The sequence below is a fragment of the Bidens hawaiensis genome, unplaced genomic scaffold (assembly GCF_021521415.1).
Source record: "Bidens hawaiensis isolate Kalapana, Puna unplaced genomic scaffold, B.hawaiensis_p1.1 tig00009443_1, whole genome shotgun sequence".
In the NCBI taxonomy this organism is placed as follows: Eukaryota; Viridiplantae; Streptophyta; class Magnoliopsida; order Asterales; family Asteraceae; genus Bidens; species Bidens hawaiensis.
In genome coordinates, this window is record NW_027491698.1 from 534,236 (window position 1) to 558,041 (window position 23,806).

At 35.2% G+C, this 23,806-nt stretch overlaps 2 protein-coding genes across 2 annotated transcripts; both read right to left on the reverse strand.

Annotated features, from left to right (window-relative positions):
- Positions 1–11,615: 11,615 nt before the first annotated feature.
- Positions 11,616–13,970, reverse strand: LOC143532316 (ammonium transporter 2 member 5-like). Its single transcript, XM_077027401.1, has 3 exons — positions 13,217–13,970; positions 12,833–13,118; positions 11,616–12,181 (listed from the first exon to the last, which is right to left on the reverse strand). The coding sequence occupies exons 1-3, from the start codon at positions 13,814–13,816 to the stop codon at positions 11,634–11,636; spliced, it is 1,434 nt and encodes a 477-aa protein (XP_076883516.1). The 5' UTR covers positions 13,817–13,970; the 3' UTR covers positions 11,616–11,633.
- Positions 13,971–19,108: 5,138 nt separating this feature from the next.
- LOC143532335 (2-methyl-6-phytyl-1,4-hydroquinone methyltransferase, chloroplastic-like) lies at positions 19,109–22,081 on the reverse strand. The gene is made up of 4 exons (XM_077027416.1): positions 21,914–22,081; positions 20,882–21,501; positions 19,938–20,244; positions 19,109–19,447 (listed from the first exon to the last, which is right to left on the reverse strand). Exons 2-4 carry the CDS (start codon positions 21,448–21,450, stop codon positions 19,292–19,294), a joined length of 1,032 nt encoding a protein of 343 aa, XP_076883531.1. The 5' UTR covers positions 21,451–21,501; positions 21,914–22,081; the 3' UTR covers positions 19,109–19,291.
- Positions 22,082–23,806: the final 1,725 nt, after the last annotated feature.

Genomic DNA, 23,806 nt, shown 5'->3' on the forward strand with positions numbered 1-23,806 from the left:
CTACAAACTCAGATTCCATAGTCGAGTTAGTGATGCAAGTCTGTTTCTTAAATGCCCATGATACAGGACCTCCTCCAAGTAGAAAAGTCCATCCACTTGGGAAGAATGATCTTCCATATTATTAATCCAACTTGCATCTGAATAACCTTCTATAACCGAAGGAAATCCATTATAATTCAAACCATAATCCATGGTTCCTTTCAAGTATCTAAGTACTCGATTTATAGCTTGCCAATGATTTGAACTTGGATTGCTTGTATATCTACTAAGCTTTCCAACAGCTTAAGTTATATCCGGTCGAGTACTTATCATTGCATACATGAGAGATCCTATAGCTCTTGAATATTCAAGTTGATTCACTGCGTTACCTTTATTAGGTAAGAGCTTATAAGCAGGATCCATAGGAGAACTAACAGGAGAACAATTAAGAAAATTAAATTTCTTTAAAATCTTCTCAATATAGTGAGATTGAGATATTGAAATACCATTGTTCTCACGCTTGATCCTTATACCAAGGATCACTTCAGCCTCCCCCATATCTTTCATATCAAAACAAGATGACAAAATTTTCTTTGTTTTATCAACCTGGTCTTGGTTTGTACCAAAGATCAACATGTCATCTATGTATAAACAAATTATGACTCCTTTACCAGAAGCATCAAATTTGTTGTATACACACTTGTCTGATTGGTTTAATAGAAAACCATTAGATAATACCATATCATCAAATTTTTGATGCCATTGTTTTGGTGCTTGCTTTAAACCATAAAGTGATTTAACAAGTTTACACACCTTATGCTCATTACCGGGCATAACAAAACCTTCAGGTTGTTTCATGAATATCTCCTCATCCAATTCACCATTCAAGAATGCAGTTTTCACATCCGTTTGATGAATAACAAGATTATGTATTGCTGCTAAAGCAATTAACAATCTTATTGTGGATATTCTTGCTACAGGAGCATATGTGTCAAAGTAGTCTATTCCCTCCTTTTGTCTAAAACCTTGGATAACCAATCTGGCTTTAAACTTATCTATAGAACCATCTACTTTCATTTTCTTTTTGAAAATCCATTTACAACCAAGAGGTTTACAACCAAGAGGTAAATCAGTTAATTTCCAAGTGTTGTTTTGCATAATAGAGTCCACCTCATCATTAATAGCTTCTTTCCAAAAAGCAATATCCCGAGATGCCATGGCTTCACTATAGGTTTTAGGATCTTCCTCAATATTAAAACAATATTCATATCTCTTTTGAATCTCTTTTCTAGATCCTTCAACCAAATATAGTTGAAAATCAGAACCGTAGTTCTTAGCCTTTCTAGCTCTATTACTTCTTCTTGGCTCTGCTGAAGTTGAAGGAACATCATTATCATGATTAATTGATTGAGAATTACTTGAACTCACAATCAAGTCCTTTGGTCTAGGTATAGATGAGAACCTTTTCTCATCCCAAATTGCATCTCTTGACTCAATAACAGTATTTACTGATACAAAGTCATTAGGTTCTATAACATAAAACCTATATGCCTTGGAATGCTCAGCATATCCAATAAAAATGCAATCTATTCCTCTTTCACCCAAATTTTTTATTTTAGGTTCAGTAAGCTTTACTACTGCTCTACAACCCCATATTTTCAAGTAATGAAATTTTGGAAGTTTACCATGCCAAAGTTCATAAGGGGTAATTTTATTCCTTTTATTAGGAATCCTATTTAATAAATAGCAAGCTGTCAACATAGCTTCACCCCAAAACCCTTCACTTAGTCCCGAATAGGATAACATGGAATTAACCATTTCCTTTAATGTCCTATTCTTCCTTTCAGATCCACCATTTTGTTATGGTGTATAAGGAGCCGTTGTTTCATGTATAATCCCGACTGATTGAAAATAACTTGGATCAAAATATTCACCTTCCCGGTCTGTGCGTAATGTTTTAATTAAAGCATTTCTTTGCAACTCTACCTCGGTTTTGTATATTTTAAACTTATCTAAAGACTCATCTTTAGAATATAAAAGATACACATAACAAAACCTAGTGAAATCATCTATAAAAGTAACAATATACTTTTTATTTCCTATAGATGGAGTAGCATGAAAATCACATAAATCACTATGTATTAAATCAAGCACTTTTGTTTCTCTTTTAACAACAGGTTTAAAAGGTTTTCTAGTAATCTTAGTTAACTTGCAAGTGTTACATTTTTCACTATTTAAATCAAAAGCCGGAATCAAACTCATTTTAGACATATCTTTTAATCTTTTATAATGAACATGTCCTAATCTAGCATGCCACGTTTCAGATTCATTTAAAACAATATTAGAACTAGTGGAAGCCATGCAAACAGATTGATTAACAAACGAAACATCAACATTTAACTTAAACATACCATTACATAGATAACCGAAACCAACAAAAGTACCATGTCTTGACAAGATATACTTGTCACTTTCATACACTTGCTTATAACCGCAATTATTTAAAACAACACCAGCCAAGAGATTCTTTCGAATCCCAGGAACATATAAACATTGTCTAAACACAAACAATTTCCAGAAGTAAATACTAGCTTGACTTTGCCTAGTCCCTTGATCGGTTCGGTTGCAACATTCCCCATTTTTAAAATAGATCCTTCATCAACGTCTTGAATTTCTTCAAACCATTGAAAATTTTTGCATACATGGCTAGTTGCACCCGAATCAACCCACCAAGAAACATCATCATCCTGCACAAAACATGTTTCTGAAATTAGTGAAACATAATTCTCAACCGAATTAAAATTGTGTATGATATTCTGACCTTGTTGCTTTCCTTGGGCCTTAGACCCACTTAGACCCGCATCATGCTTGTTCTTTGGACCATTATTGTTCACTTTTCCAACCCGACAATCTCTCTTAAAGTGACCCGGTTTGCCACATTTCCAGCAGCCCTCTTTTGCCTACTTGTTTGGACCCGTGTTGTTGTTTCCTTGAAACTTCCGTTTCCCTTTAAACTTATTGCCTTTTGATGTTCCAACATTCTCAACCATATTCACAAATGATGGTCCAACATCTTTATTTTCATCAACAGAAACTTTTTCAAAGTTTCTCAAACCTTCTTCAACTCGTAAGTCACCCCCAAGTTCAACCAAACTTATTTCTTCTTTCTTATGTTTTAAGTTATGTTTAAAATCTTTCCATGAAGGGGGTAACTTATCAATAATTGATGAAACAGAAATGGATTCATCCATGTTCATGTTATGTTGGGAAAACTGCCCTAAAATTCGACACAATTCATGGTATTGTTCCACAACAGACCTTGAGTCAACCATCTTGTAATTGTTAAAATTACTCACAAGAAACTTCTTACTCGAAGAATCTTCTGCCATATACTTGGCTTCAAGTATATCCCACAGTTCCTTAGTGGTTTCAATGTTTTGGTACAAATCAAATAACGTATCACACATACCGTTCAAAATAAGGCCGAGACAGATGTAGTTGTCATTCTCCCATTTTGATTTCCTCCTAATCTGTTCCAGGTTTCCTTCTTCTTCAACCACCGGCATGGGCGTACTCAACATGTGCACCACTTTCATTGTTGTCAGAAGGAAGTGCATCTTCTTTTGCCATCTGCGAAAATCCTGGTCCTCGAATTTCTCCAGTTTGTCAAACTTGCCCGTCATCTCCTTCAACGATTGTCCGTTCGCCATCTTAACATAAAATAATTTTGATCTTTAGTTGGGGAATTTCTGCAAACGATTATCTTTGGATTTCTGAGAGTCGTGTAAACACTCACAGATCAAAATTATTTGTGATTCCCAAATATTTTGACCGGATGAAACTCAGAATTATGAGCAAGAATCAAGTATGGATTTGTGTATGTTATGATGAACCAGAAGAAACTTCGTATATTGATAATCAAGTTATATTAGGGTTTTCAGGGATAATGCAGTTATCATAAACTGCTTTGCAGTTATCATAACTGCAAATACGCTCTTGTTTTTTTATTAAACGTTGTAACCAAATTAATTAATTAATTAATTTTCTAATACGTTTTTAATAAAGAAACATATGTCCGAAATAAAAAATTTCCAAGTTCGACCCTAGCCAGGGGCGCTGCCCCTTGGACCCTGCCAGGGGCTGCCGCCCCTCGCACCCCGCTACCAGGAGCGCTGCCCCCGAACCCCCGTCAAGGGGGCGTTGCCCCCTTGGAACCCCTATGACTTAGGGGCTTCGCCCCTAAGTACCAATAGAATTATAAATTATAATAAGATCAAATAAGTGTGCACCCCGCACCCGACTTATTTAGATTCGTATTACAATTAACTTGATCAACAAGGTAATCCTTAATTACACTAAAATCACTAACAAGAGCTTGATAATGGCATCTAGAGCGGTGCTTCAAAGCTTCGACCCGATTGAACAACGCCAACTTGTTGGCAAGGTTCTTCTGAAAGCTACTCCTCCATCTTTCATCTCCATGGAAAGTTAATTCCTTTTTGTTGTTTTGATGCGTTTTATGGCATTTTTCTTTTACAAGTTAAGTTAATACAACAAAAGGTTAAAAATGAGTTTTTTTTTGTTAGGTTATGCAATTAAGAAAACTGTTGCCTTGTAAGTTTTCAAGAGAGATTAGTGTTGTGTTCATGACCATCTTCTTCGCTTGGCTTGTCGGCCCGTGCAAGGTATGTATGCGCCTATGTTTTTTTCTTTTGAACGTCGGAATTCTATAAAAAGCACATGCAAAAATGGGAAAATTACATGATTAATAGAGGGTTCTTTAACCACTATGTCCAAGATTTACACTTATATTTCATATTCGAATACCAATAAGATGAAATTAAACAGCTTCATTAAATAACAATTCTATCTTTAGGTGACTGTTCGAGAATGTAAATTCGAAGCTTCCAAATAGTCCACGCTACAAACATAATAGCTCCCACCATCTCTTTCTTGGCCAAACTTAACTCATCCGAATCATTAAGCTAAGCCATATGATTAGAAAGGAACCTCAAAACCAAACTTTAACGCCAAGTCATCAAGCCATATCTACGTGCCTAGGTACTTTAATTTAAGGCAAGCTCTTACTCAATATTAATACATATAACGTTTTAACAAGAAACTATATATTTGTTTGTTACAAAATAAGAATCAATTTATGCAAAACACGTTATAACTATGAATAGTGTTTTATGATTAAATTTCTTTTTGAAAAATAAAAACAAAATTTCAATGAGAAGACAAACTTGCATTGCCAAGACATAAGATCCGAAGGAAATCTCACAGCTAAACTTAACATCGAAACATCAAACCAAGTCATATCTACGTGTCTATATTACTTTAACTAGCTTTTGAACTCGTGTATTGCACGGCAGTTATCAAACAAAAAAATTAATAAAGTCCATTATTTGAAATAAAGACACAAAATTAAAGGTAAAAAGAATGAAATATATAGTGCAAACAATAAGAATGCTAGAATCTCAAATTTACATTCATACGGAAAACATAGAATTGGATTAAATATTGCTATTAGTTCACTACAACTATGAGTTTGAAAAAAACAGTAAAAGCATATCAAACGGATTCACAACAATAATAAAATCAAAAAAATTAGAAATACATAGAATGATTTGATACATGTCATATGAAAATAACTACCATGCATGAAATGTTTTTGTGTGATCCTATTTCTTCTGTTGAAATTGATTATCTGATAGGTGTTTATGAAGTCAGAAAAAAAATTACAATTTTTAAAAAAACGAAAAACTCATATTTATAACTTTTCAGCAAAAAAACATGAATTGTAGGACTCCTAGTTTTTTAAGTATAATTAATCATAGTTGTAATGTTTAAATTTTTTTTAAATGATTATGTATAGAATATTAAATAAAGATTCAAAATTAAATAATCACATAATTAAAAATTTAAATTATATAGCATAATTAAAACTTTATACATATATGAAGTGAGATATGAGAAGCTTTACATAATTTAAACTAAACTCATTAGTCCTTTTGACAACATTCAAAATGAAGATTTTATAACTATTTTCTATTAAATCAACTTTCACTTCGCATGTGGGGGTTGCCACGGTGGCGGTGGTACAGTGGTCGTGAGAAAGAGGGGGGATCGTTTTTGCCACCTATTTGCCACATAAGCACTTTTGGGACACACAAGCATTTCAAATCATCAACTTACTAACGTCTGTGTACTATGAGATTGTTGGGAGAAATTAGGTTAAAAAATAGGAATGTCACAAAACATTTCATTAGTTGAGATTATTGCTAACTAATAGATAAAAGTTAGAATTATTTAAATCCAATATTCTTTTAAGATTAAAAAAAGGCGTGTTCCTCTTATATACTTTCTAAAAATATAATAAAAGCTAATAATTAAACAAAAAAAACCTAGATATAATGAAATTAATTAAAATTGAGAAGTCAATTAATCTAAAAATATAACAAAAAAAACATAAACCTATGTATGATTTTTATATATATAATCCAAAAATATATACAACCTCAACTAATAATTCAATTAGAAAGATATAGGTTTTTAATTGTTCTTAATTAAATAAATAAAATTTAACCTAGCTATATACTTTCTTATCATGGTCAAAGTGTACTTTGATGGATGTACTAAAGGGAATTTTGCACTCCATGGTGAAGTACATATTTAATTTTTTTTTTATTTTTTTTTTGAAAAGCAAGCTTGGAATAAAAATCATACCCGGAAAGAAAAACCTAACCGGGCACAAAACAAAAATTACATGCTAAGTAACGGGATTTTGAGCCACGCTACCCATTTCAAATAAAACTTATAATTACGAGAAGATAACCGCAGATACGAAACTGAAACAATCGAATCAAACAAAGTGTCTTTGTTGTCACTGTGTTGGCCAAAATTAATCTCATTCTGAGCTGTCCAAATACTCCACCATGTCGTATAGATAATCACCTCAATAAAATATTTTTTCTTTTTCACCCATCATGACGAATCCAACCATTCTAAAATACTTTTAGGCTCTTTATCATCCGGAAGAGCTACCTCCAACCAACGACCAATAGCATTCCAAATCTTTGAAGCAAGGTGACACCCTCCAAAAATGTGATCTAAAACTGTCACCGAATTCATACAAATTGGGCATAATATAGAAGGAATATCAAAACCTTTACGACTTAAATTAAATATAGGCGAGAGACGATCTAGAAGCAGGCGCCAAATCATGATGTTAACCTTCCTAGGCACGAATTTATTCCATCTTGTAGGGATTGTACCCTCCGGCAGCTCCTGATGATCCAAGTAGGATCTAACTCCTTTAACCGAGAACGCGTCATCAGAATCCAAGTCCAAGATCCATTTATCATCCGAACTACTCAAAGATACTGAATCGAGCAGAGAGATCAACTCATTGAGCTGGGCGTCCTCCACCCCACCTCTAGGACGCCTTCTCCAGTTCCACACCCAAACTGAATTAACCAATTTCTCTTTTACTAAACAGTTGTTCATCTCCAAATTAAATAGTCTAGGAAATCGAGAGCATAAGCTATAATCTGCAAACCACACATCTTTCCAAAATAAAGTCTCACTTCCGTTTCCTACTTTTTTTCTTATAACCGAAGCAGGAATCAAGTCTTCATCATTAACTTTAATAATCGAATTCACTATACGAGACCAAATCCCATTCCCTTTGATTGCCCGTGACATGCCATCTTGGTTTAGTTTTGACCCATAAATAGCCTTAAGAACCTTCACCCACATAGAATTAGGATTGTTAACAAATCTCCACCTCCATTTATATAATAACGCCAAGTTAAAATTCTTCAAACTGCCTATACTTAATCCACCTTTAGCTTTGTCAGCCAAAACCAACTCCCATCTAACCCAAGGAATTTCCTATTCTCATCGGCCACCCCCCCCCCCCCCAAAAAAAAAGAATCTGGCACGTAAAGATTCAAGTTTCTTCCTCACTCCAGCCGGCATCAAAAAGAACGAAAAGTAGTATATCCCCATCAACCAAGAACAGAAGATATAAGGGTTGATCTTCCCCTATAGACAAAAGTTTTGCTTTCCACTTAGAAAGCTTTTTATTAAATTTGTCAACAATCCCATTCCAACTCTAAATATTTCCCATTTTCGCACGCACGGGGATTCCCAGATACATAAAAGGAATTTTTTCTGGTTTGCATCCAACAATATCCGCAAAATACCCAACCTCCCTTTGAACCACGCCCACTCCAAAAAGATTAGATTTATGGATATTTAGCTTCAATCCAGAAGCCACATAAAAGCAATTTAAAGCCATAACAATATTTTAACATTCCTCAAAGACCATTCTCCGAGCACAATAACATCAGCATAAAAAAGATGAGAAATATGTATATTACATCTCCCGATCTTAGCTCCTTTAAAGAAACCCGCTTGAACAATATCTTCAATCGCCACATGTAACCCTTCCATAGCGATGATAAATAAAAACGGGGAAAGAGGGTCTCCCTGTCGAAGCCCCCTCTCGATTTGAAATTCCTCAGTCGGGCTTCCGTTAATCAAAATAGAAGATCTAACATAATACAAACACGCTCTAATCCAAGACATCCACTTACCTCTAAATCCAAGAAAAGACATGATAGAAAATAAGTATTCCCAATTAATGGAATCATATGCCTTAGCGAAGTCAAGTTTCAACAAAAGTAACTTGCCGTTCCTTCGATTATAATCGTCCACAATCTCGTTAACCATAAGAGGACCATCCAGGATTTGTCTTCCTTTAATAAATGCATATTGTTCAGTGCTAACGACAGAATTGATCACCTTAGCCAGCCTATTTGCCAATAGTTTAGCAATAATTTTGTATTGTAAATTTATCAAACTAATTGGTCTGAAATCCTCCACAACCAAAGGACTTGCCAACTTGGGAATCAAGGTGATAAAAGAAGAGTTGCATCCGATAGGAATGTTACTTGTCAGAAAAAAATCTGAAACAAACTTGCAGACGTCATCTTTAATAAGTTCCCAGAACCGTTTAATAAATCGAAAGAAAAACCATCTGGACCCGAAGATTTTTGACTACCACACGACCACTTATTTCTTCAACTGTAAACTCTGTTTCCAAATATCTCGACTCTTCCTCCGATAAAGATTTAAAAAATTGACTTCTAGAATTAATGTTGACCACGTCCACACGTTTAAATTTTTTCATGTAATAATCTTTGAAAACTTCTTTTATATCTTCCGGTTTGTCAATCCACACCCATCTTTTTTTATACCACAAATCGATAGTTGTCTTCTCTTTTGATTTTTGATGCCGTGAAAAAACTTTGAATTTTCATCCGCCTCCACGCACCATTTTACCTTAGCCTTTTGACTCTCCTCTAACATTTTATCATGTTCTATTTTTCTTTTTTCTTTCAAAATACTTCGCCTTTCATTATTTAGCTCCTCCGAACTTGCCCCCATATCCACCAATTTATCTAAATCAGCAAGTCGATTAGACAGGTTCACTAAAATTGCCTCTTCTTTCTTCGCTTGATCAACATCCCATCCTCTAATAGCCACTTTCAATTTTTTTAGTTTCTCTTTAAAAAACATTAGAAGAACGCACCACAAGCTTAACTTTCCAATCTTCTATAACCAACTTTTAAAATCCATCCTTCTCCATCCTGGAATTAAAAAACTTAAAAGGAATCGGGCCAAAATTCAATTTACTTTGACGAAGAAGAATCGGACGATGATTTGCAATCGATAAATCAAGCGCAATTGCTTCCAAGTTTGAAGGCCTAGAAATTAAGTCAGCCGAAAGCAAAAAACGATCAAGTTTACTCAGTTTTTTTCCAGTAGTAGAAGGTCGCGGACTTTATAGTTTTACTTTACTCGTCTTCTTCAAGACCCATTATAGGGAGAGTAAACTTAGTTAGGTCTTTAAAGCCTCACTTAAATAAGACATCTAATTTAAATCAAAGTTAGACGGAAAAAAACATATCAAACGATGAAAATGGCACTTAAGTTATTTAAAATAACAAACATATTCGTCGGTTGAACCGGACACACCACCTATGTAGCTCACCTCTGTCACGCTTATCTTAGATCCGATGTTTACTAACTTTTTAGTTTCTAAGAAAAATTAGATTTAAATAATCTCAACTATGGACGATTGACAAATAACAATTCCAACAACAGGTTGACTGCTAACGGTCCCATTTTACACCACGTTCACGTGGTGGTTGTCGGCGATGGTGGAGCTGTTATGTGCCAATAGTCCATAGTTATGATTATTTAAATCTAATTTTCTTTTTTTAACTAAAGGTTAAAGAATCGGAGTTTGAAGGAGTTAAAGAGAAGAATGTTGTCTATATAAAGAAATGCAGGTAACGACTTTAGTTTTTAAAATCTTTCAATGTGATTTTATAAACTCTTGAATAATCAAAATTTGTAAAAAGCCATGGACTAATAGACATAACTTCAAACAACACTGAAAGTTCACACATAGTACTCTCGTGCAACTTGTTTTGACGTCTTTGTATCACATGTTTAAGGCCCTAGCATATACATGTTTAAGGCACTTAGAATACATGTTTAAGGCCCTAGCATACGCCATATAACATTTTACCGACATTCGTGTTTAAGTCAGGTTTCTAGAGATGAGTAATTGTGCGGGGATATGTATGAATCTCTGCAAGGCACCAATACAAGAGTTCATGAAGAACACATTTGGCATGCCAATGAACATGGTTCCAAGTAAGTCTACACAAAGATAATTATCATAGTACCAATTAAGACATCTTGAAATCATTTCATAATATGAACCCTTCACTCATAAGTCATAACAAATAAATGTAACCAAGTATACTCAAATTGAGTTGTAGATTTTGAGGATATGAGTTGTGAGTATATATTCGGTGAAGATCCTCCGCCGCTACAAGATGATCCTGCTTTTAAGCAACCATGTTACAAGCTATGTAAGTAATTTATGAATGCGTCACCTTATTTAAAAAAAACTTTGGAGAATTCACTTACATGTTTGTTTACATATATGTATTTATCTACATACACATGTATGTATCATGCAGGTAATGTGAAACGTAAGCATGATACAAGCTGCATCGACAAAGGCATGATATGATATGAAGTAACAAATCGGAACTTATTTATAAACTAAATAGTATAATTTGTCATAAATTGTTAACTACATTTCTATGGAAGATTTACAAATAAAACATGTTGGATTATTGTGATTATATGTAAAAACTAAGAAAACGATTTACAAGAATGTTTGCGATACATCTAAAATTAAAAAGTTAGTCGATTCAGAAATACCGGTAAAAATAGAAAGTTGTTGATCTTCGGAAATCAAAAGAAACAAGAGATTAGGTATATAGAAAACCCAGCATATTCATCAATTTTATCTTGTTTGCCTCATTTTGTAACCAGCATATCATGAAAATTTTGACTCGATCAACTAGTTCATAACTTCATATTATATATGCACAAGTCCTTAAAACAACTTTATATTCTAGCAACCACTACCTTTGAACTTTCATTATGATACATTATGATGTGTATACTTTATGGAACGCCTTAAACGCATCATAGTTCATACAACTTTGAACTTTCATTATGATACGTATACATTATTATTACAACAATATAGAGAAAAGTTACCGAAAATTACTTCCTTCCTTTACCGAAAACTCATCAAACCCGTGACCCGATTGAAGCTTCGACGTCTCGATAAGTTTCTCCCCATCACCCCACAATGCATATGCACTCTCCCCATGCACTTCTTCATCTCCAAATTGCAACACCTCTTCACTCAATCTAAGTGGGATCACAAGTCCAATTGCAACACAAATCACACTTGTAATCACAATGTTCCACACCACAACAAATAATATTCCTAGCAATTGGACGCCCATTTGGCGCAACCCAGCCTGAACACGACCTGTTTTTAAACCATATGCAAGACCTATGTAATGTTGCCACCCGTCCGTCAAGTCAAAGAAAATACGATTTAGCCTTGGCTCGGCGAATAAACCTGTTAGAACACCGCCTAGTGACCCTGCCACGGCGTGAGTGTGGAAGACCGCCATTGTGTCGTCGATTTTTTTTAGTAGTGTCACTTGCTTGTGTACCACCATCATTGTGAACCATGGTATGCTACCGGATAATATTCCCATTATCATTGCTGCCCAACTTTGCACAACTCCTGTTCAATTATATAAACTTTTGTTTTAAATAATTTAAATCCTTTATATTTATCTGTAGAGTGAGGTTATTGTACAATAATTGCTTAACGTATGATAGGTACGCGAAACGCTCAAAGACAAAAACAAAAGCGCTCAAAGGCAAAAATACTAAAACGTTCAACCAAAAACCAAAACGCTCAGCCAAAAAGCTAAAACGCTCAGCCAAAAACCTAAAACGCTCAAAAGCGGTTTTCGTGAAGAAAAGTAAAAGATTGATCGATTAACGATCCAAAACTGTTTATTTCGATGAACCAATGATTAACTAGATATGTATTAACGATTTCGAGATATTGTGATGTGATTTCATGGATCGATTTCATGAAATATAAGTATTTTTGTACATAATGTACGTTAAGCAATTATTGTATTATATCTTTTCTCTTTATCTGTATATGCAGAATTTATTTATTAATTTGTTCATTTATTTTAAAGTTAAAAGGTTTTTTGAAACCTTGGTAATAGTAGGTATTTATCTTGCATAGAGAGCGAATTCAGTGCATTGAATTCGCTCCTTGCATTAACAGAAAGCTTACGTTTTTTTCTCTTTCCTTTTCTCATAAAACCTGCAATAATACAAAAATTTTCATCGTAAAGGAAAGAAAAAAGTTTACCCGCGGCTGGGGTAATGCATACTAAACCGGTGATCATGCCTTGTGTAGCACCAATAACCGACGGTTTTACAAAGAACATGATATCAAGCATGAGCCATGTTAACAAGCTCATCGCCGCACACACATGTGTGTTAAGTACCGCAAGTGAAGCATCCCGGCTCGCCATATAAGGATCGCCCCCATTGAACCCGGTCCATCCCATCCACAATAAACCTGCCCCTAAAAGCATCAACAAGATGTTATTAGGTGGAAACCTCTCCCGGTCTTTTTCGTCCCTCGGTCCCACCTACATCACCAAAAATGGGTCGAAATTATCACCTCTAAGGCTCTAATCATAACCAAAACCGATAAATTAAAATTCAAAGACAAAATTAATTGAATCACCCAATAAGCCGCGGTTAGACCAGCAACTCCAGAAGATAGATGAATAACATAACCACCCGAATAATCGATTATACCCATTTTTGCTAACCAACCATCTGGACACCATATACTATACGCTCCAACCGTGTACGAACACGTTAACCAAATCGGCACAAACACCATCCACGCGTAGAAATTCATCCGCCCAAGCAACGCACCCGCAATCAAGATCAAAGTGATCGCGGCAAACACAAACTGAAAATATATCATAGTTGCATTAGGGAACTTTCCAGCAAATGCTTTTTCAACTAGATAACTAGCACGTAGCGATGCCAAACCCGGTCTTCCAACAAATGGTACAAGTTGTTCAGACCCGAAGGACATTTGATAGCCCCAACCAACCCAACACACCAGGACAGCAGCAAAGGCGAAAAGGGCCATGAAACACGAGTTCACGGCCCATTTCTTTTTAACAATGCTGCCGTATAATATGACTAGCCCTGGGACACTTTGAAGGCCCACCATTGTGCCCGCGGTCAGCTGCCATGCGTTATCGCCTTTGTTCATCCATTCTGGGGTTGCATTGTCTGGGAAGAGGTTTGCAGGAATGTCGAAGGACATGTTTTTTGAATGTTAGTAAATAATTGGAATGACATCATTGGCATTTTGAATATTGGCTTATATATGTATATAATGTAGTATGGGAAAGGTTGATTTACCAAAGTACTTCTTATGTTTTGTTTTTTATATGTTGATATGCCTGTAAACGGACCGAATGAACGTGAACGAATCATATTCATGTTTGTTTGTTTGTGTTTATTCGTGAAGAAAATGAATGTTCGTGTTCATTCGTTAATTGTATAAATTAACGAATGATTCATGAACTTAAACAAACATTACTAAGTGAATACCATTTAAAAGTAAACATGAACATTTTTCTCTTGGCTAGATATTGATAAAACTAGACCAAATTGTAATGGTGATATTTTAATTTTATAAAACTAGACTAAACTATAAAGAGCGTAAATAACTTGAATAAACGAAGTCAAATAAGAGTAAACCAATGAACATTCATGAACGTTAATGAACAAATGGATTTGAACGAACAAACATTTGGGAATATAATTAACGAAGGGAACATGTGTTCATGTTCGATCGTTTAACTAAATAAACCAAAATTTTGTTCAAGTTTGTTTGTTTATTACATAAACAAGCGTAAACGAACTTTTTAACAAACAGTTCACTAAAAGTTAGATTCCAAAAAAAAAAACATGTAAGGTTAAAGGTTGACTTTGGAATAGCATGAAAAGGCGATAGGAGATATGTTTATTGGGTTATGAGTTGTTCACTTGTTTGCATTTGATGAGAACGGAGAAACCAAAGCCTATAACATGTGGATGGATCCATGGCATGTTATAGGCTAAGAAATCAATGGAATCTTAGATATATTGCCATTTACTTGATATAAAGATTATTAAAATATTTATTTTTGTTATTCATTAAATAAAAAGTTGTTAAAATTCTAAATTAGTTGTTACGGTGCACAAAATGTAGGACAGTAGCTTTTAGCCCTCGTATTATGAGATTTTTTTATATATATTTGTCGTTTCTAATAATGTTAATATACTTTTTTTTATTTTAATTTAATTTATTGTAAGGAATCAAGTCCCAAATCGATAATCAAACACGAACTAAACGAATAACTATTGTTTATATTAATCAGAAAATCTAACTCAAAAAACCGATTACAACTCTCAAACCCTAACTCGATTTGGCTCTTGATGAACCCTAACTCGGTTGCACCAACTTCACAATCTCTAATGTCTAACCATAACTTGGTTTATATAGACTAACATAACTTGCTAGCCAAGACATTACCAATTATAATTACAATACAAGTAGGAAATCTAACGTAATTAGAAAACATAACCAACTATGACCCGCTTGTCAACATTGGTCCTTCAAGTTCACCAACTTGTGACTTGGAGTCTGGAATTACTTCCAACAAGGAAAATTGTATTATACTTGAACTTATTTTGATATATTTATGTTTGGTTATGTTTATTTTTAGATGAAACATTGAATGAATCATCTACTTAATGTTTTATATTGTATGTTTGTGTTTCTTTAAGTGTGTTCATTTATATTCGTTTTGTTTATTTGTGTTCGTTTACCTTTGTTCAGTTATATTCGTTTACGTTTGTTTATGTTCATGAACCGTTCATAATGGCGATTCAAGAGGAATCCAACAAACAAGAGGCAGTTGATGTAGGTGACGGTGGTGGTTGTTGCATTAGAAGGGAGGTTGACGATGGTGGATGGTAATGGAACTTAACCGGTGATTGAGAAGATAGACCAGCAACGGAGAATATGTAGAGGAGAGAAATTAAATTATGGTTTCATGATGAGTGGAGTTTCACAAATAAATGAGAAATTAAATTATGGTTTGGTAAGACCCATTATCTGCTTATATTCTTTAACTTAATTGAGATGTTATAATCCATTTAAGGGTTATCCGGGTTTGATGAAACTCATGACCCGAGAGATTTATAACTTAAACGAGTCTAAACCAGGTCAAATGAATGAGAGCTCACCATTTAGAATTGAACTAACATGGTGGCTTGATGGAGGAGGGAGCAACTAGAGCTTGATGGAGGGGGGAGCAACTAGAAAATGATATCTAAGATTTTTTGATAGACAATTATATAGAGTATAGTTATCACACTATTTTCACTTTAAGTTGCTTTTTATGTACAATAATTATTATTTAAAATAAAATTATTAGTTTTAAAAAATATTTAATTTACAAAAAAGTTATGAAAAAAAATTATAACTATTGTAACTAATGACTACCCATGATTTAATTATTACTAATTTCAAAATAATTATTTTATTTCAGTAAAACTATAACTCATACTAAATCCTGCATTTTAATAACAAAACCTATATTCTTATAGTCACACGTCAATTCAACAATAACTTATGAAGTTAATAGCTTTAACATACTATCGATACTATGTAGTCGGAATCGGGGTAGAGAACATCGACTGATGTGGTGGTCAAGAAAGAAGGCATCCATAGGCGATGGCAGTGCATGCCCACCTTGAAGCAGGAGATGAGGAGTTATCGTTGGATATTTTAGGGTACTATCAATTTAAAGATGGTAGACGGGGAATGCAAAGAAGAAAGGTGAAAGCGGTTGAGCTGTGGTCGTAACTGCGACGTTGAAATTTGTTTCTCCTTGTAACGTGTGAGAAGATAACTGGCTATTGTTACGAACAATATTTCTTTGTGAGATAATGGTGATTTCATATTTAGTACATGATTATATATATTTATTTACTTTAAGCTTAAAGTGTAATTGTAATATAGTACCCTGATTTCAAGATACTAAATATGTTGGTAACAATAATTTAGTGAAGTAATCAAGTTGAAGGTAACATGCTCCACATTTCATATTCAACGTAGTGTAAGAGCATCTATAACAAGAACTTTTGTGCACGGATGTAGAAGAGAGACAAAGTTAGCAAATGTGATCAGAAGAGAGACACTGAGAATTTGTCTATATTATAATATATTTTGTTTCATTGTTCTCCGGGTACAAAATGATTATAACCTCTCATTTCATGCTTGGTACTTGGATGATGGGACTATTATTGGTGGTGCCAACGAAGTCGCTAAAGCCCTAGACATTATCAGCTCGGAAGGGCCATCATTGGGGCTGCATCTTAATATTAAGAAAACCGAGGTTTTTTGCCAGCGTGTAATGGGGTGAAAGTCAAAGATGGGCTTTTCCCTAGTGGGATTGGTAGACCAGAGAGAGGGGTAAAGCTCCTAGGAGGGGCTGTTAGTCGAGATCCCTACTTTATTAAGGAGTTGGCGAGGCGGAGAGCATCTCGTGCGGTTGATCTTATGAAACTCTTACCTTGCCTTAGGGATCCCCAGATCGAACTCCTCCTGCTTAGGTCTTGCATGGGAGTTGCTAAGTTGCTTTTTGGGTTACGAACATGCCACCCCCATATGATGGATGATGCGGTATCCTGTTTTGATAAGGGGCTTTGAGAAGCCATCGAAGACATAGTTGTATGTGGAGACCCGTTCTTTGGTGATCTTCAGTGGCGACTTGCATCTTTACCGATGCGCTTGGGGGGTTTAGGCCTTCTTTCGGCTCATGATGTTGGGGTTTACGCCTTTGTAGCGTCGAGGGCTCAGTCTTGGAAGCTACAGAATCACATCTTAAGGAATAGCGGAGTTGTCGACCTGGACTCAGACTACGTGCAGGCCCTGGAACGCCTAAATGGCGCTATCCCAGACTTTGACATTGGCGGTTTCTCTAATAAGGACACCGCCCCACCAAAGCCTCAAAAAACTTTGGCGAATGCCCTTTTTGGCAAAATCACTCAGAGCCTGGGAGAAGTTTTTGGATTGCCAAAGGCGGTTATTGAATGCTTACAAGGTCCTCATGCCCAAGATTTTCTGACCGTTATCCCGATTGATGGCTTGGGCCAAAGCATGTCTGCGGTCGAGTATAGGGTCATTCTTAAGTACCATTTGACGGTCCCAATGTATCCAGAAGACGAAACATGTCCGATCTGCCGTAAGGCTTGCCTGGATAAATTCGGAGAGCATGCGGTACATTGCAAGGAGATGCCTGGGTTCAAATACCGACATGATTGGGTGCGGGACGTTCTTTGGGACATCTTAAGGCGAGCTGGAATATCAGCTAAAAAGGAAGCCCCCGTAAACTTCCTTACAGACCCCACGAAAGGGAGATCCACTCTACGACCGGCAGATTTGCTCGTCTTTGGTTGGGCCGAGGGAAAACACGCTTGTGTTGACCTCACAGGGGTATCTCCCTTAGCTGGTTTGAGGGATAATGGGTTTGTAGCTGGGCAAGCAATGAAAAGGGATGAAACGAAGAAGGTGAAGAAACATGCTAAAGCTTGCGAAGAGAACCAACATGTTTTTGTCCCTCTGGCTTTTGATACCTTTGGCTCCTTGGCATCGGAAGCTATCTGTTTCCTAACCAGGGTCCAACGGGTTGTGCATAGCAATGTGTCGACTCAAAAGGGGCAGGGGTATGTCTTTAGCAGGTTAGGGTTTGCAATTCAAAACGGGGTGGCGGCGCAGCTTGTTGCCCGCCTACTTGCTATGTTGATGTAATATCTATGTTTCTATTTAATGAAAGAAGTAAAAAAAATTCTAGTTTAAAAAAAACAAAACAAAAAATGTTATAATCTTTGAAAAGTAAGAGTTTTTATCTATTATACACCTATATCATTTTGATCACAATAGGTGAATTTTAGTTTTGATCATGCTTCAATAGAATTGGCCTAACATCACCCATGTCCATTGTTTGTAATCGCCAACACCACTACCACCAACGCCATCACCGCCACCACCTCCACATGACCACCGACTCCAACTTCACCACCACCACCATTGTATCCATCGCCTCAATCACCATCGCGACACTACCTACACCAATATTGCCAACGCCCTCACCACTGCACCATCATTATCACTACCAGTCTACCGCTGTGACACCACCTACAACTTTGTCGTCGTAACACCACCGCCACCTCCAACACCATCACCGCCACCACCGCCACAAGAAAAATATAGCAGGTGAACCATTTAATACTTGTGTTTTCTAAAACACTCTTTTCAAGTAAACTCCATTTTGACCAAAAACTAAATCAACACTTAATTAAAATGGCTTCTATTCCATTTTGCTCAGCATCAGTTTTGGCCCGTTACTTGACCAGACTCTTTTGCCAGGCTTATTTGCCTTCCATCGATGTAATGACGCATGCGTTCAACTCGTCATACAAGCTCCCACAACAAAAGGCATGGAACGAGCATGCAACAATTTTGCCCAACAAAACTAAGCATGTCCGATCAATCAAAGGGTGTGGATTCAAGCCTCATCAATACACATGTATGAGAGCTATTTGCCATATAAAAAAATTGCTCATGAACATAAAGTTTACGGTCAAATGTTGGAAAGAAAATAAAGAGCTAAAATCCTAACATGCATTCACACAACATTGAAACTGAACATCATCCGATACAAACAAGTAACTTGACCATCCCTCAGATGGGCTGACCTTTAGGAACAAATTGGTCCTTGAGCCACATGTAAACAGGGACCAGGACGTAGTAGACTCCAGCCAACGCACCCAAGAGAAAACGCGTAAGGAACACAAACGGGTTCACTGGTTTGGAAATGTCTTCTTCTTTGGGGCCCAGCTGATGATGAAACAGAATGTTAGTAAGAAAAGATTATTAAGTTTGCATATGCAAAGAGCTCAAGAAGCCCACAAAATGGATAGCATGTGAACCGAATTAAGGGCCAGATGGGTGTTTGATTGTGTTACTGTTTTGAAATAAATTATGTGATATTAAATCGTAAAATAAGATATTTACGCTGTAATATGACATGAGGTTAAAAATTGTGTTTCTTCGTGTTTAAAGTTATGATTATCGCATAACAAGATGTATTGTGTCTGATAAATTGTAAAAATATTTTAAAGAATTAACTGATAAAATGGCACTTTTGTGAAGAACTAACGTTTTGTGAGACGAGAATAAAAGTACCTTAAATTAGGTTTAACAAAGGGTACAGTTAAAAAGTTGGACAAAACATGTAAACGGGTCAACCCAAGTGGTCCGTTTTAGCCCGTTACTCGGTCTGCCCCACCCATCTATTTTGCCACCTCAACTAGTAAGAACCCGTTACCTGCAACGGCGAATCCCCTGATGCGGGTTTGACTCCAGTAACAGAGCACCCCATGATCAAACCATGGCGACGGACCCCACGATACCATTTCGGGCCAATTCTCTTAATCTTCACATCTTCAAATCCAGCCTTTGTAAACCACTCAATGTACTCTTCCTCTTTGGGAAAAAGCATCCACACGTCCGCAAAGAAACGAGACAACCAATATGTTGGATATACGGGCCCGATTATACATGCCTTCCCTCCTATCTTTAGAACCCTGTATGCTTCTCTGATGCCTCGTTGCGGGTCGGGCCAGTACTCAATGCTGCAATATTATATGCACATAACCCGTACGTCAAAGATTCTTAAAAAAGTAAACTTTTTTGGCAAGCGCAAATACATAATAAAATGATCCAAGAATAACTTTTTAATTCTTCAAGCCACTTAAATTCAAATAATCAAATACGGTTTTTATTTAATTGTGGCTCCCCTTTTATGTGACTTGTACCGGGTCCCATTAAATCAGACTGTATTTGTTTGGAATATAACTACCCTAATAAATAATATAGTCTAAAACAAAAAAAAATGAAGAAATGAGAAAGATAATCATGCATATGAATGGTGTCTAAATGTTAAGCATGTTATTTTATCCTTTAGTTTATTAGAAAAAAAAAACTAATAAACTAAAAAGATACAATATTGGCCACTTCCTTGACCATCTTAAAAATTTCAAAAATAACTAGTTTATTAAATACAACTAAACAAGTTACTAATACAAAAATGATCCATTTTTTTAATTGACCACTTCTTTATCCATCAAACATCTTCATACATAACTAATTTACCGAAACTTGTAAACCAATTATCACAATAACAAGTTAACCACATTTGAGTTTATATGAACGAAACAAATAAAATTAACACAAAATATCAATCTTGAGAAAATATATATATTTATATACCTTCCGGCAGATATATATCTATCTGCATAGTCAGTCCTAAAAGGAAGATCCTCAGCATCACCCTCAATGAACTTGCATTCTTTCAACGGTTCCTTTTTCTTCGCTTTCGCAAGCTGATGTGGCGACTGATCCAAAATCGTAACATTCTTAGCATCCACATGTTTCACAATACCCAAAGTTGTGAACCCGGTACCCCCACCAACATCCACCACTGTCATATGCCGGCTATAAAGATCAGCCGGCTCTAACGCCTCGTCTCTCATATCTTCGGTCCAATGGCCCGGGTTTATCACATGATCATACACAATTGATAAAAACCTATAGAACCAAAATGCCTCTTTTTTATGTTGTATGAACCTAGGCTGTGATGCTGGCCTAGGTAAAGAGACACTGCATTTTGGTACAATTAAGGTTTTACCTCTCGAAACCGAACTCCCGCAGGCCAAATTAACTTTGAGTGGAAACTTTCTTCCACTCAATTCTGACCCACTAAAGCCTAACCCATTTGCAGCAACTCTTCCTCTTATTATTGCAAGATTGTCAGCTCCATACATCATTGAAGATGTCATTATTGCTGATTATTCAAATCCCAAATTCAATTTCAAGATTCCAACATAACCCTAAATGTAAAACAGCAAAAAGATTATAAATTTGAGTTTATATTAACAAAATTTCACATTTTTAACAAAACCCAGATGGGAAAAGTAGTGATTTAGAGTTTAAATTCATAAATTTCACATTTTTAACAAAACCCAGATGGGAAAAGTGGTGATTTAGAGTTTAAATTCATAAATTTCACATTTTTAACAAAACCCAGATGGGAAAAGTGGTGATTTAGAGTTTAAATTCATAAATTTCACAATTTTAACAAAAACCCAGATGGGAAAAGTGATGATTTTGGGTTTAAATTCACAAATTTCAAGTTTTTAACAAGAACCCATGTGGAAATGAATCAAGAAAAGTAATCTTGGAAGGGTTTAGTTCAAGATTATTATTATTATTATTACATGCAATTGAAGAAACAGGGCTTACCAGTTATTAAGTCAATACAACATTGAAGATGAATGGAGTGGAAGCAGAAGAAAGAATTTGTGGTGTGAAGTTGGTGTTGAAGAAGAACACAAGCTGTAGAACTAGTGATAAGAGGACACTCACAGGCTAAGGCTGTTAACAGGATTACGGAAATCTAGTGGTGATGATTTTTTTGCAAATCTGACAAATGAATATATTACTTTTTTTCTTTTTAGTTTATTTATTATGGCTTTTTTAATACTTTAAAATACATAAATCCAATTTTAAAACTATAACACATGACTTAATGGTTCAAATTATGTAAATATAAGGTTAGAGGAATTATTATTACTATAGTATAAATAACAAGTTTGGTGTCACAAAATATTTTTTGATTATTTTATTCACTTTGTTATGTGTTTATATAAGTTATTTTGATAGTTAACCAATTATCATATCTTGGTGTGTTGATTATCTTGCTAAGTCTTTGAAAATTTGAAGTAACTATGCAAGTTCAAGCCCCACGTATTGACCTTTCTTTGAACAATTTTTTTGTTTCTTTTTTTGTTTTTAAAGTTATGTTATTTGTGTGTGCGTTTTTTTTTAATATATAACAAAAGAGTTATTGGTGCCTTACATACACCATTGGATCACTTGACGACACTTTATTAGGGTAAGATTTTTGTTTTGTTTTCGTGGTTTAGTTTCAACCTATAATGAACATAAAGTAAATCGACCGAATGTCAATTTTGTTGTTTTGTATTTTTTTTTTTTGGGTTTTAGTTCATATACCTTAATAAACATGTTGAAACTACCCGAATTCGCGTAGACTCGCCGTATTTTTTAGTTCTGGTACCGTAACAAAGGTAACAAAACTGACCGAATGTCGATTTTGTTTTTTTAAGGTTCGGTACTGTAACGAACGTGACAGAAACTGCCCGGCGCAACGCGCCGGGTAAAACTCTAGTTTTATATAAAAGCAAATTTGTTGTTCAAAAAAATTAATAACTTATTGGTCAATAATAAGTCGTGTCGGTAACATAACAAATGACACTATCAACTTTCACTCCGTTGCTAGTAGCAATCCAACTCAATGGCAAAAAGAACTTTGTCTGCCATTAACTTTTGTTTATTTTATTTTAAAACAATTTAGATTCATTGAGATACAAAAGCATGCATTTGTTAACTAGAGGCAGACAATTACTTTTCCGTTATAGTGAGATTATATTTACCATGTTAAGACCTAAGAGTCTCCGTGGTTACATTGCTAGTGTATTATTATACAACGGAGTGTTGTCTTTGTTAAATAATAATATTAATAATAAGATGTCAGAAGTTTCATTAGTAACATTGCTCGTAAATTTCTAAGTTTTGTCTTGTTCATGCGATAGATCATTTGACTACATGTTGAAAGACAAGAGAAAGAGTTCTAGTGGGTATTGTACTATTGCTAGGCACGAATTGTTTTACGCTCCATAATGGCATAATCATACATATAGTTTTATCTTAATAAATTACTACTCCCTCCGTCCCATTTTAAGAGTTATAATTTGAATTTTCAAGTCTTTTTTGTTTAACTTTGACAGACAATATTTTTGTTTGTGTTATATAGGACTTGATGAAAATTATATCAATGTAAAATACATTTAAAACCCAATCCATTCATATATTTTACATCAAGTATTATATAACACAAACAAAAATATTGTCGGTCAAAATTAAACAAGAAAGACTTGAAAAATCAAATTAGGACAGTTAAAATGGGACGGAGGGAGTACTTTACAACAAGGTATACCTTTTAGTTGTGTAAATATTTGTTTTAATTGGAGACTAGTACACGCTTACATGACAACAAAATTGTATATTAAATTGTCAGTATTGATTATTATAGACTAAAGAGTGTTGGATTTAATT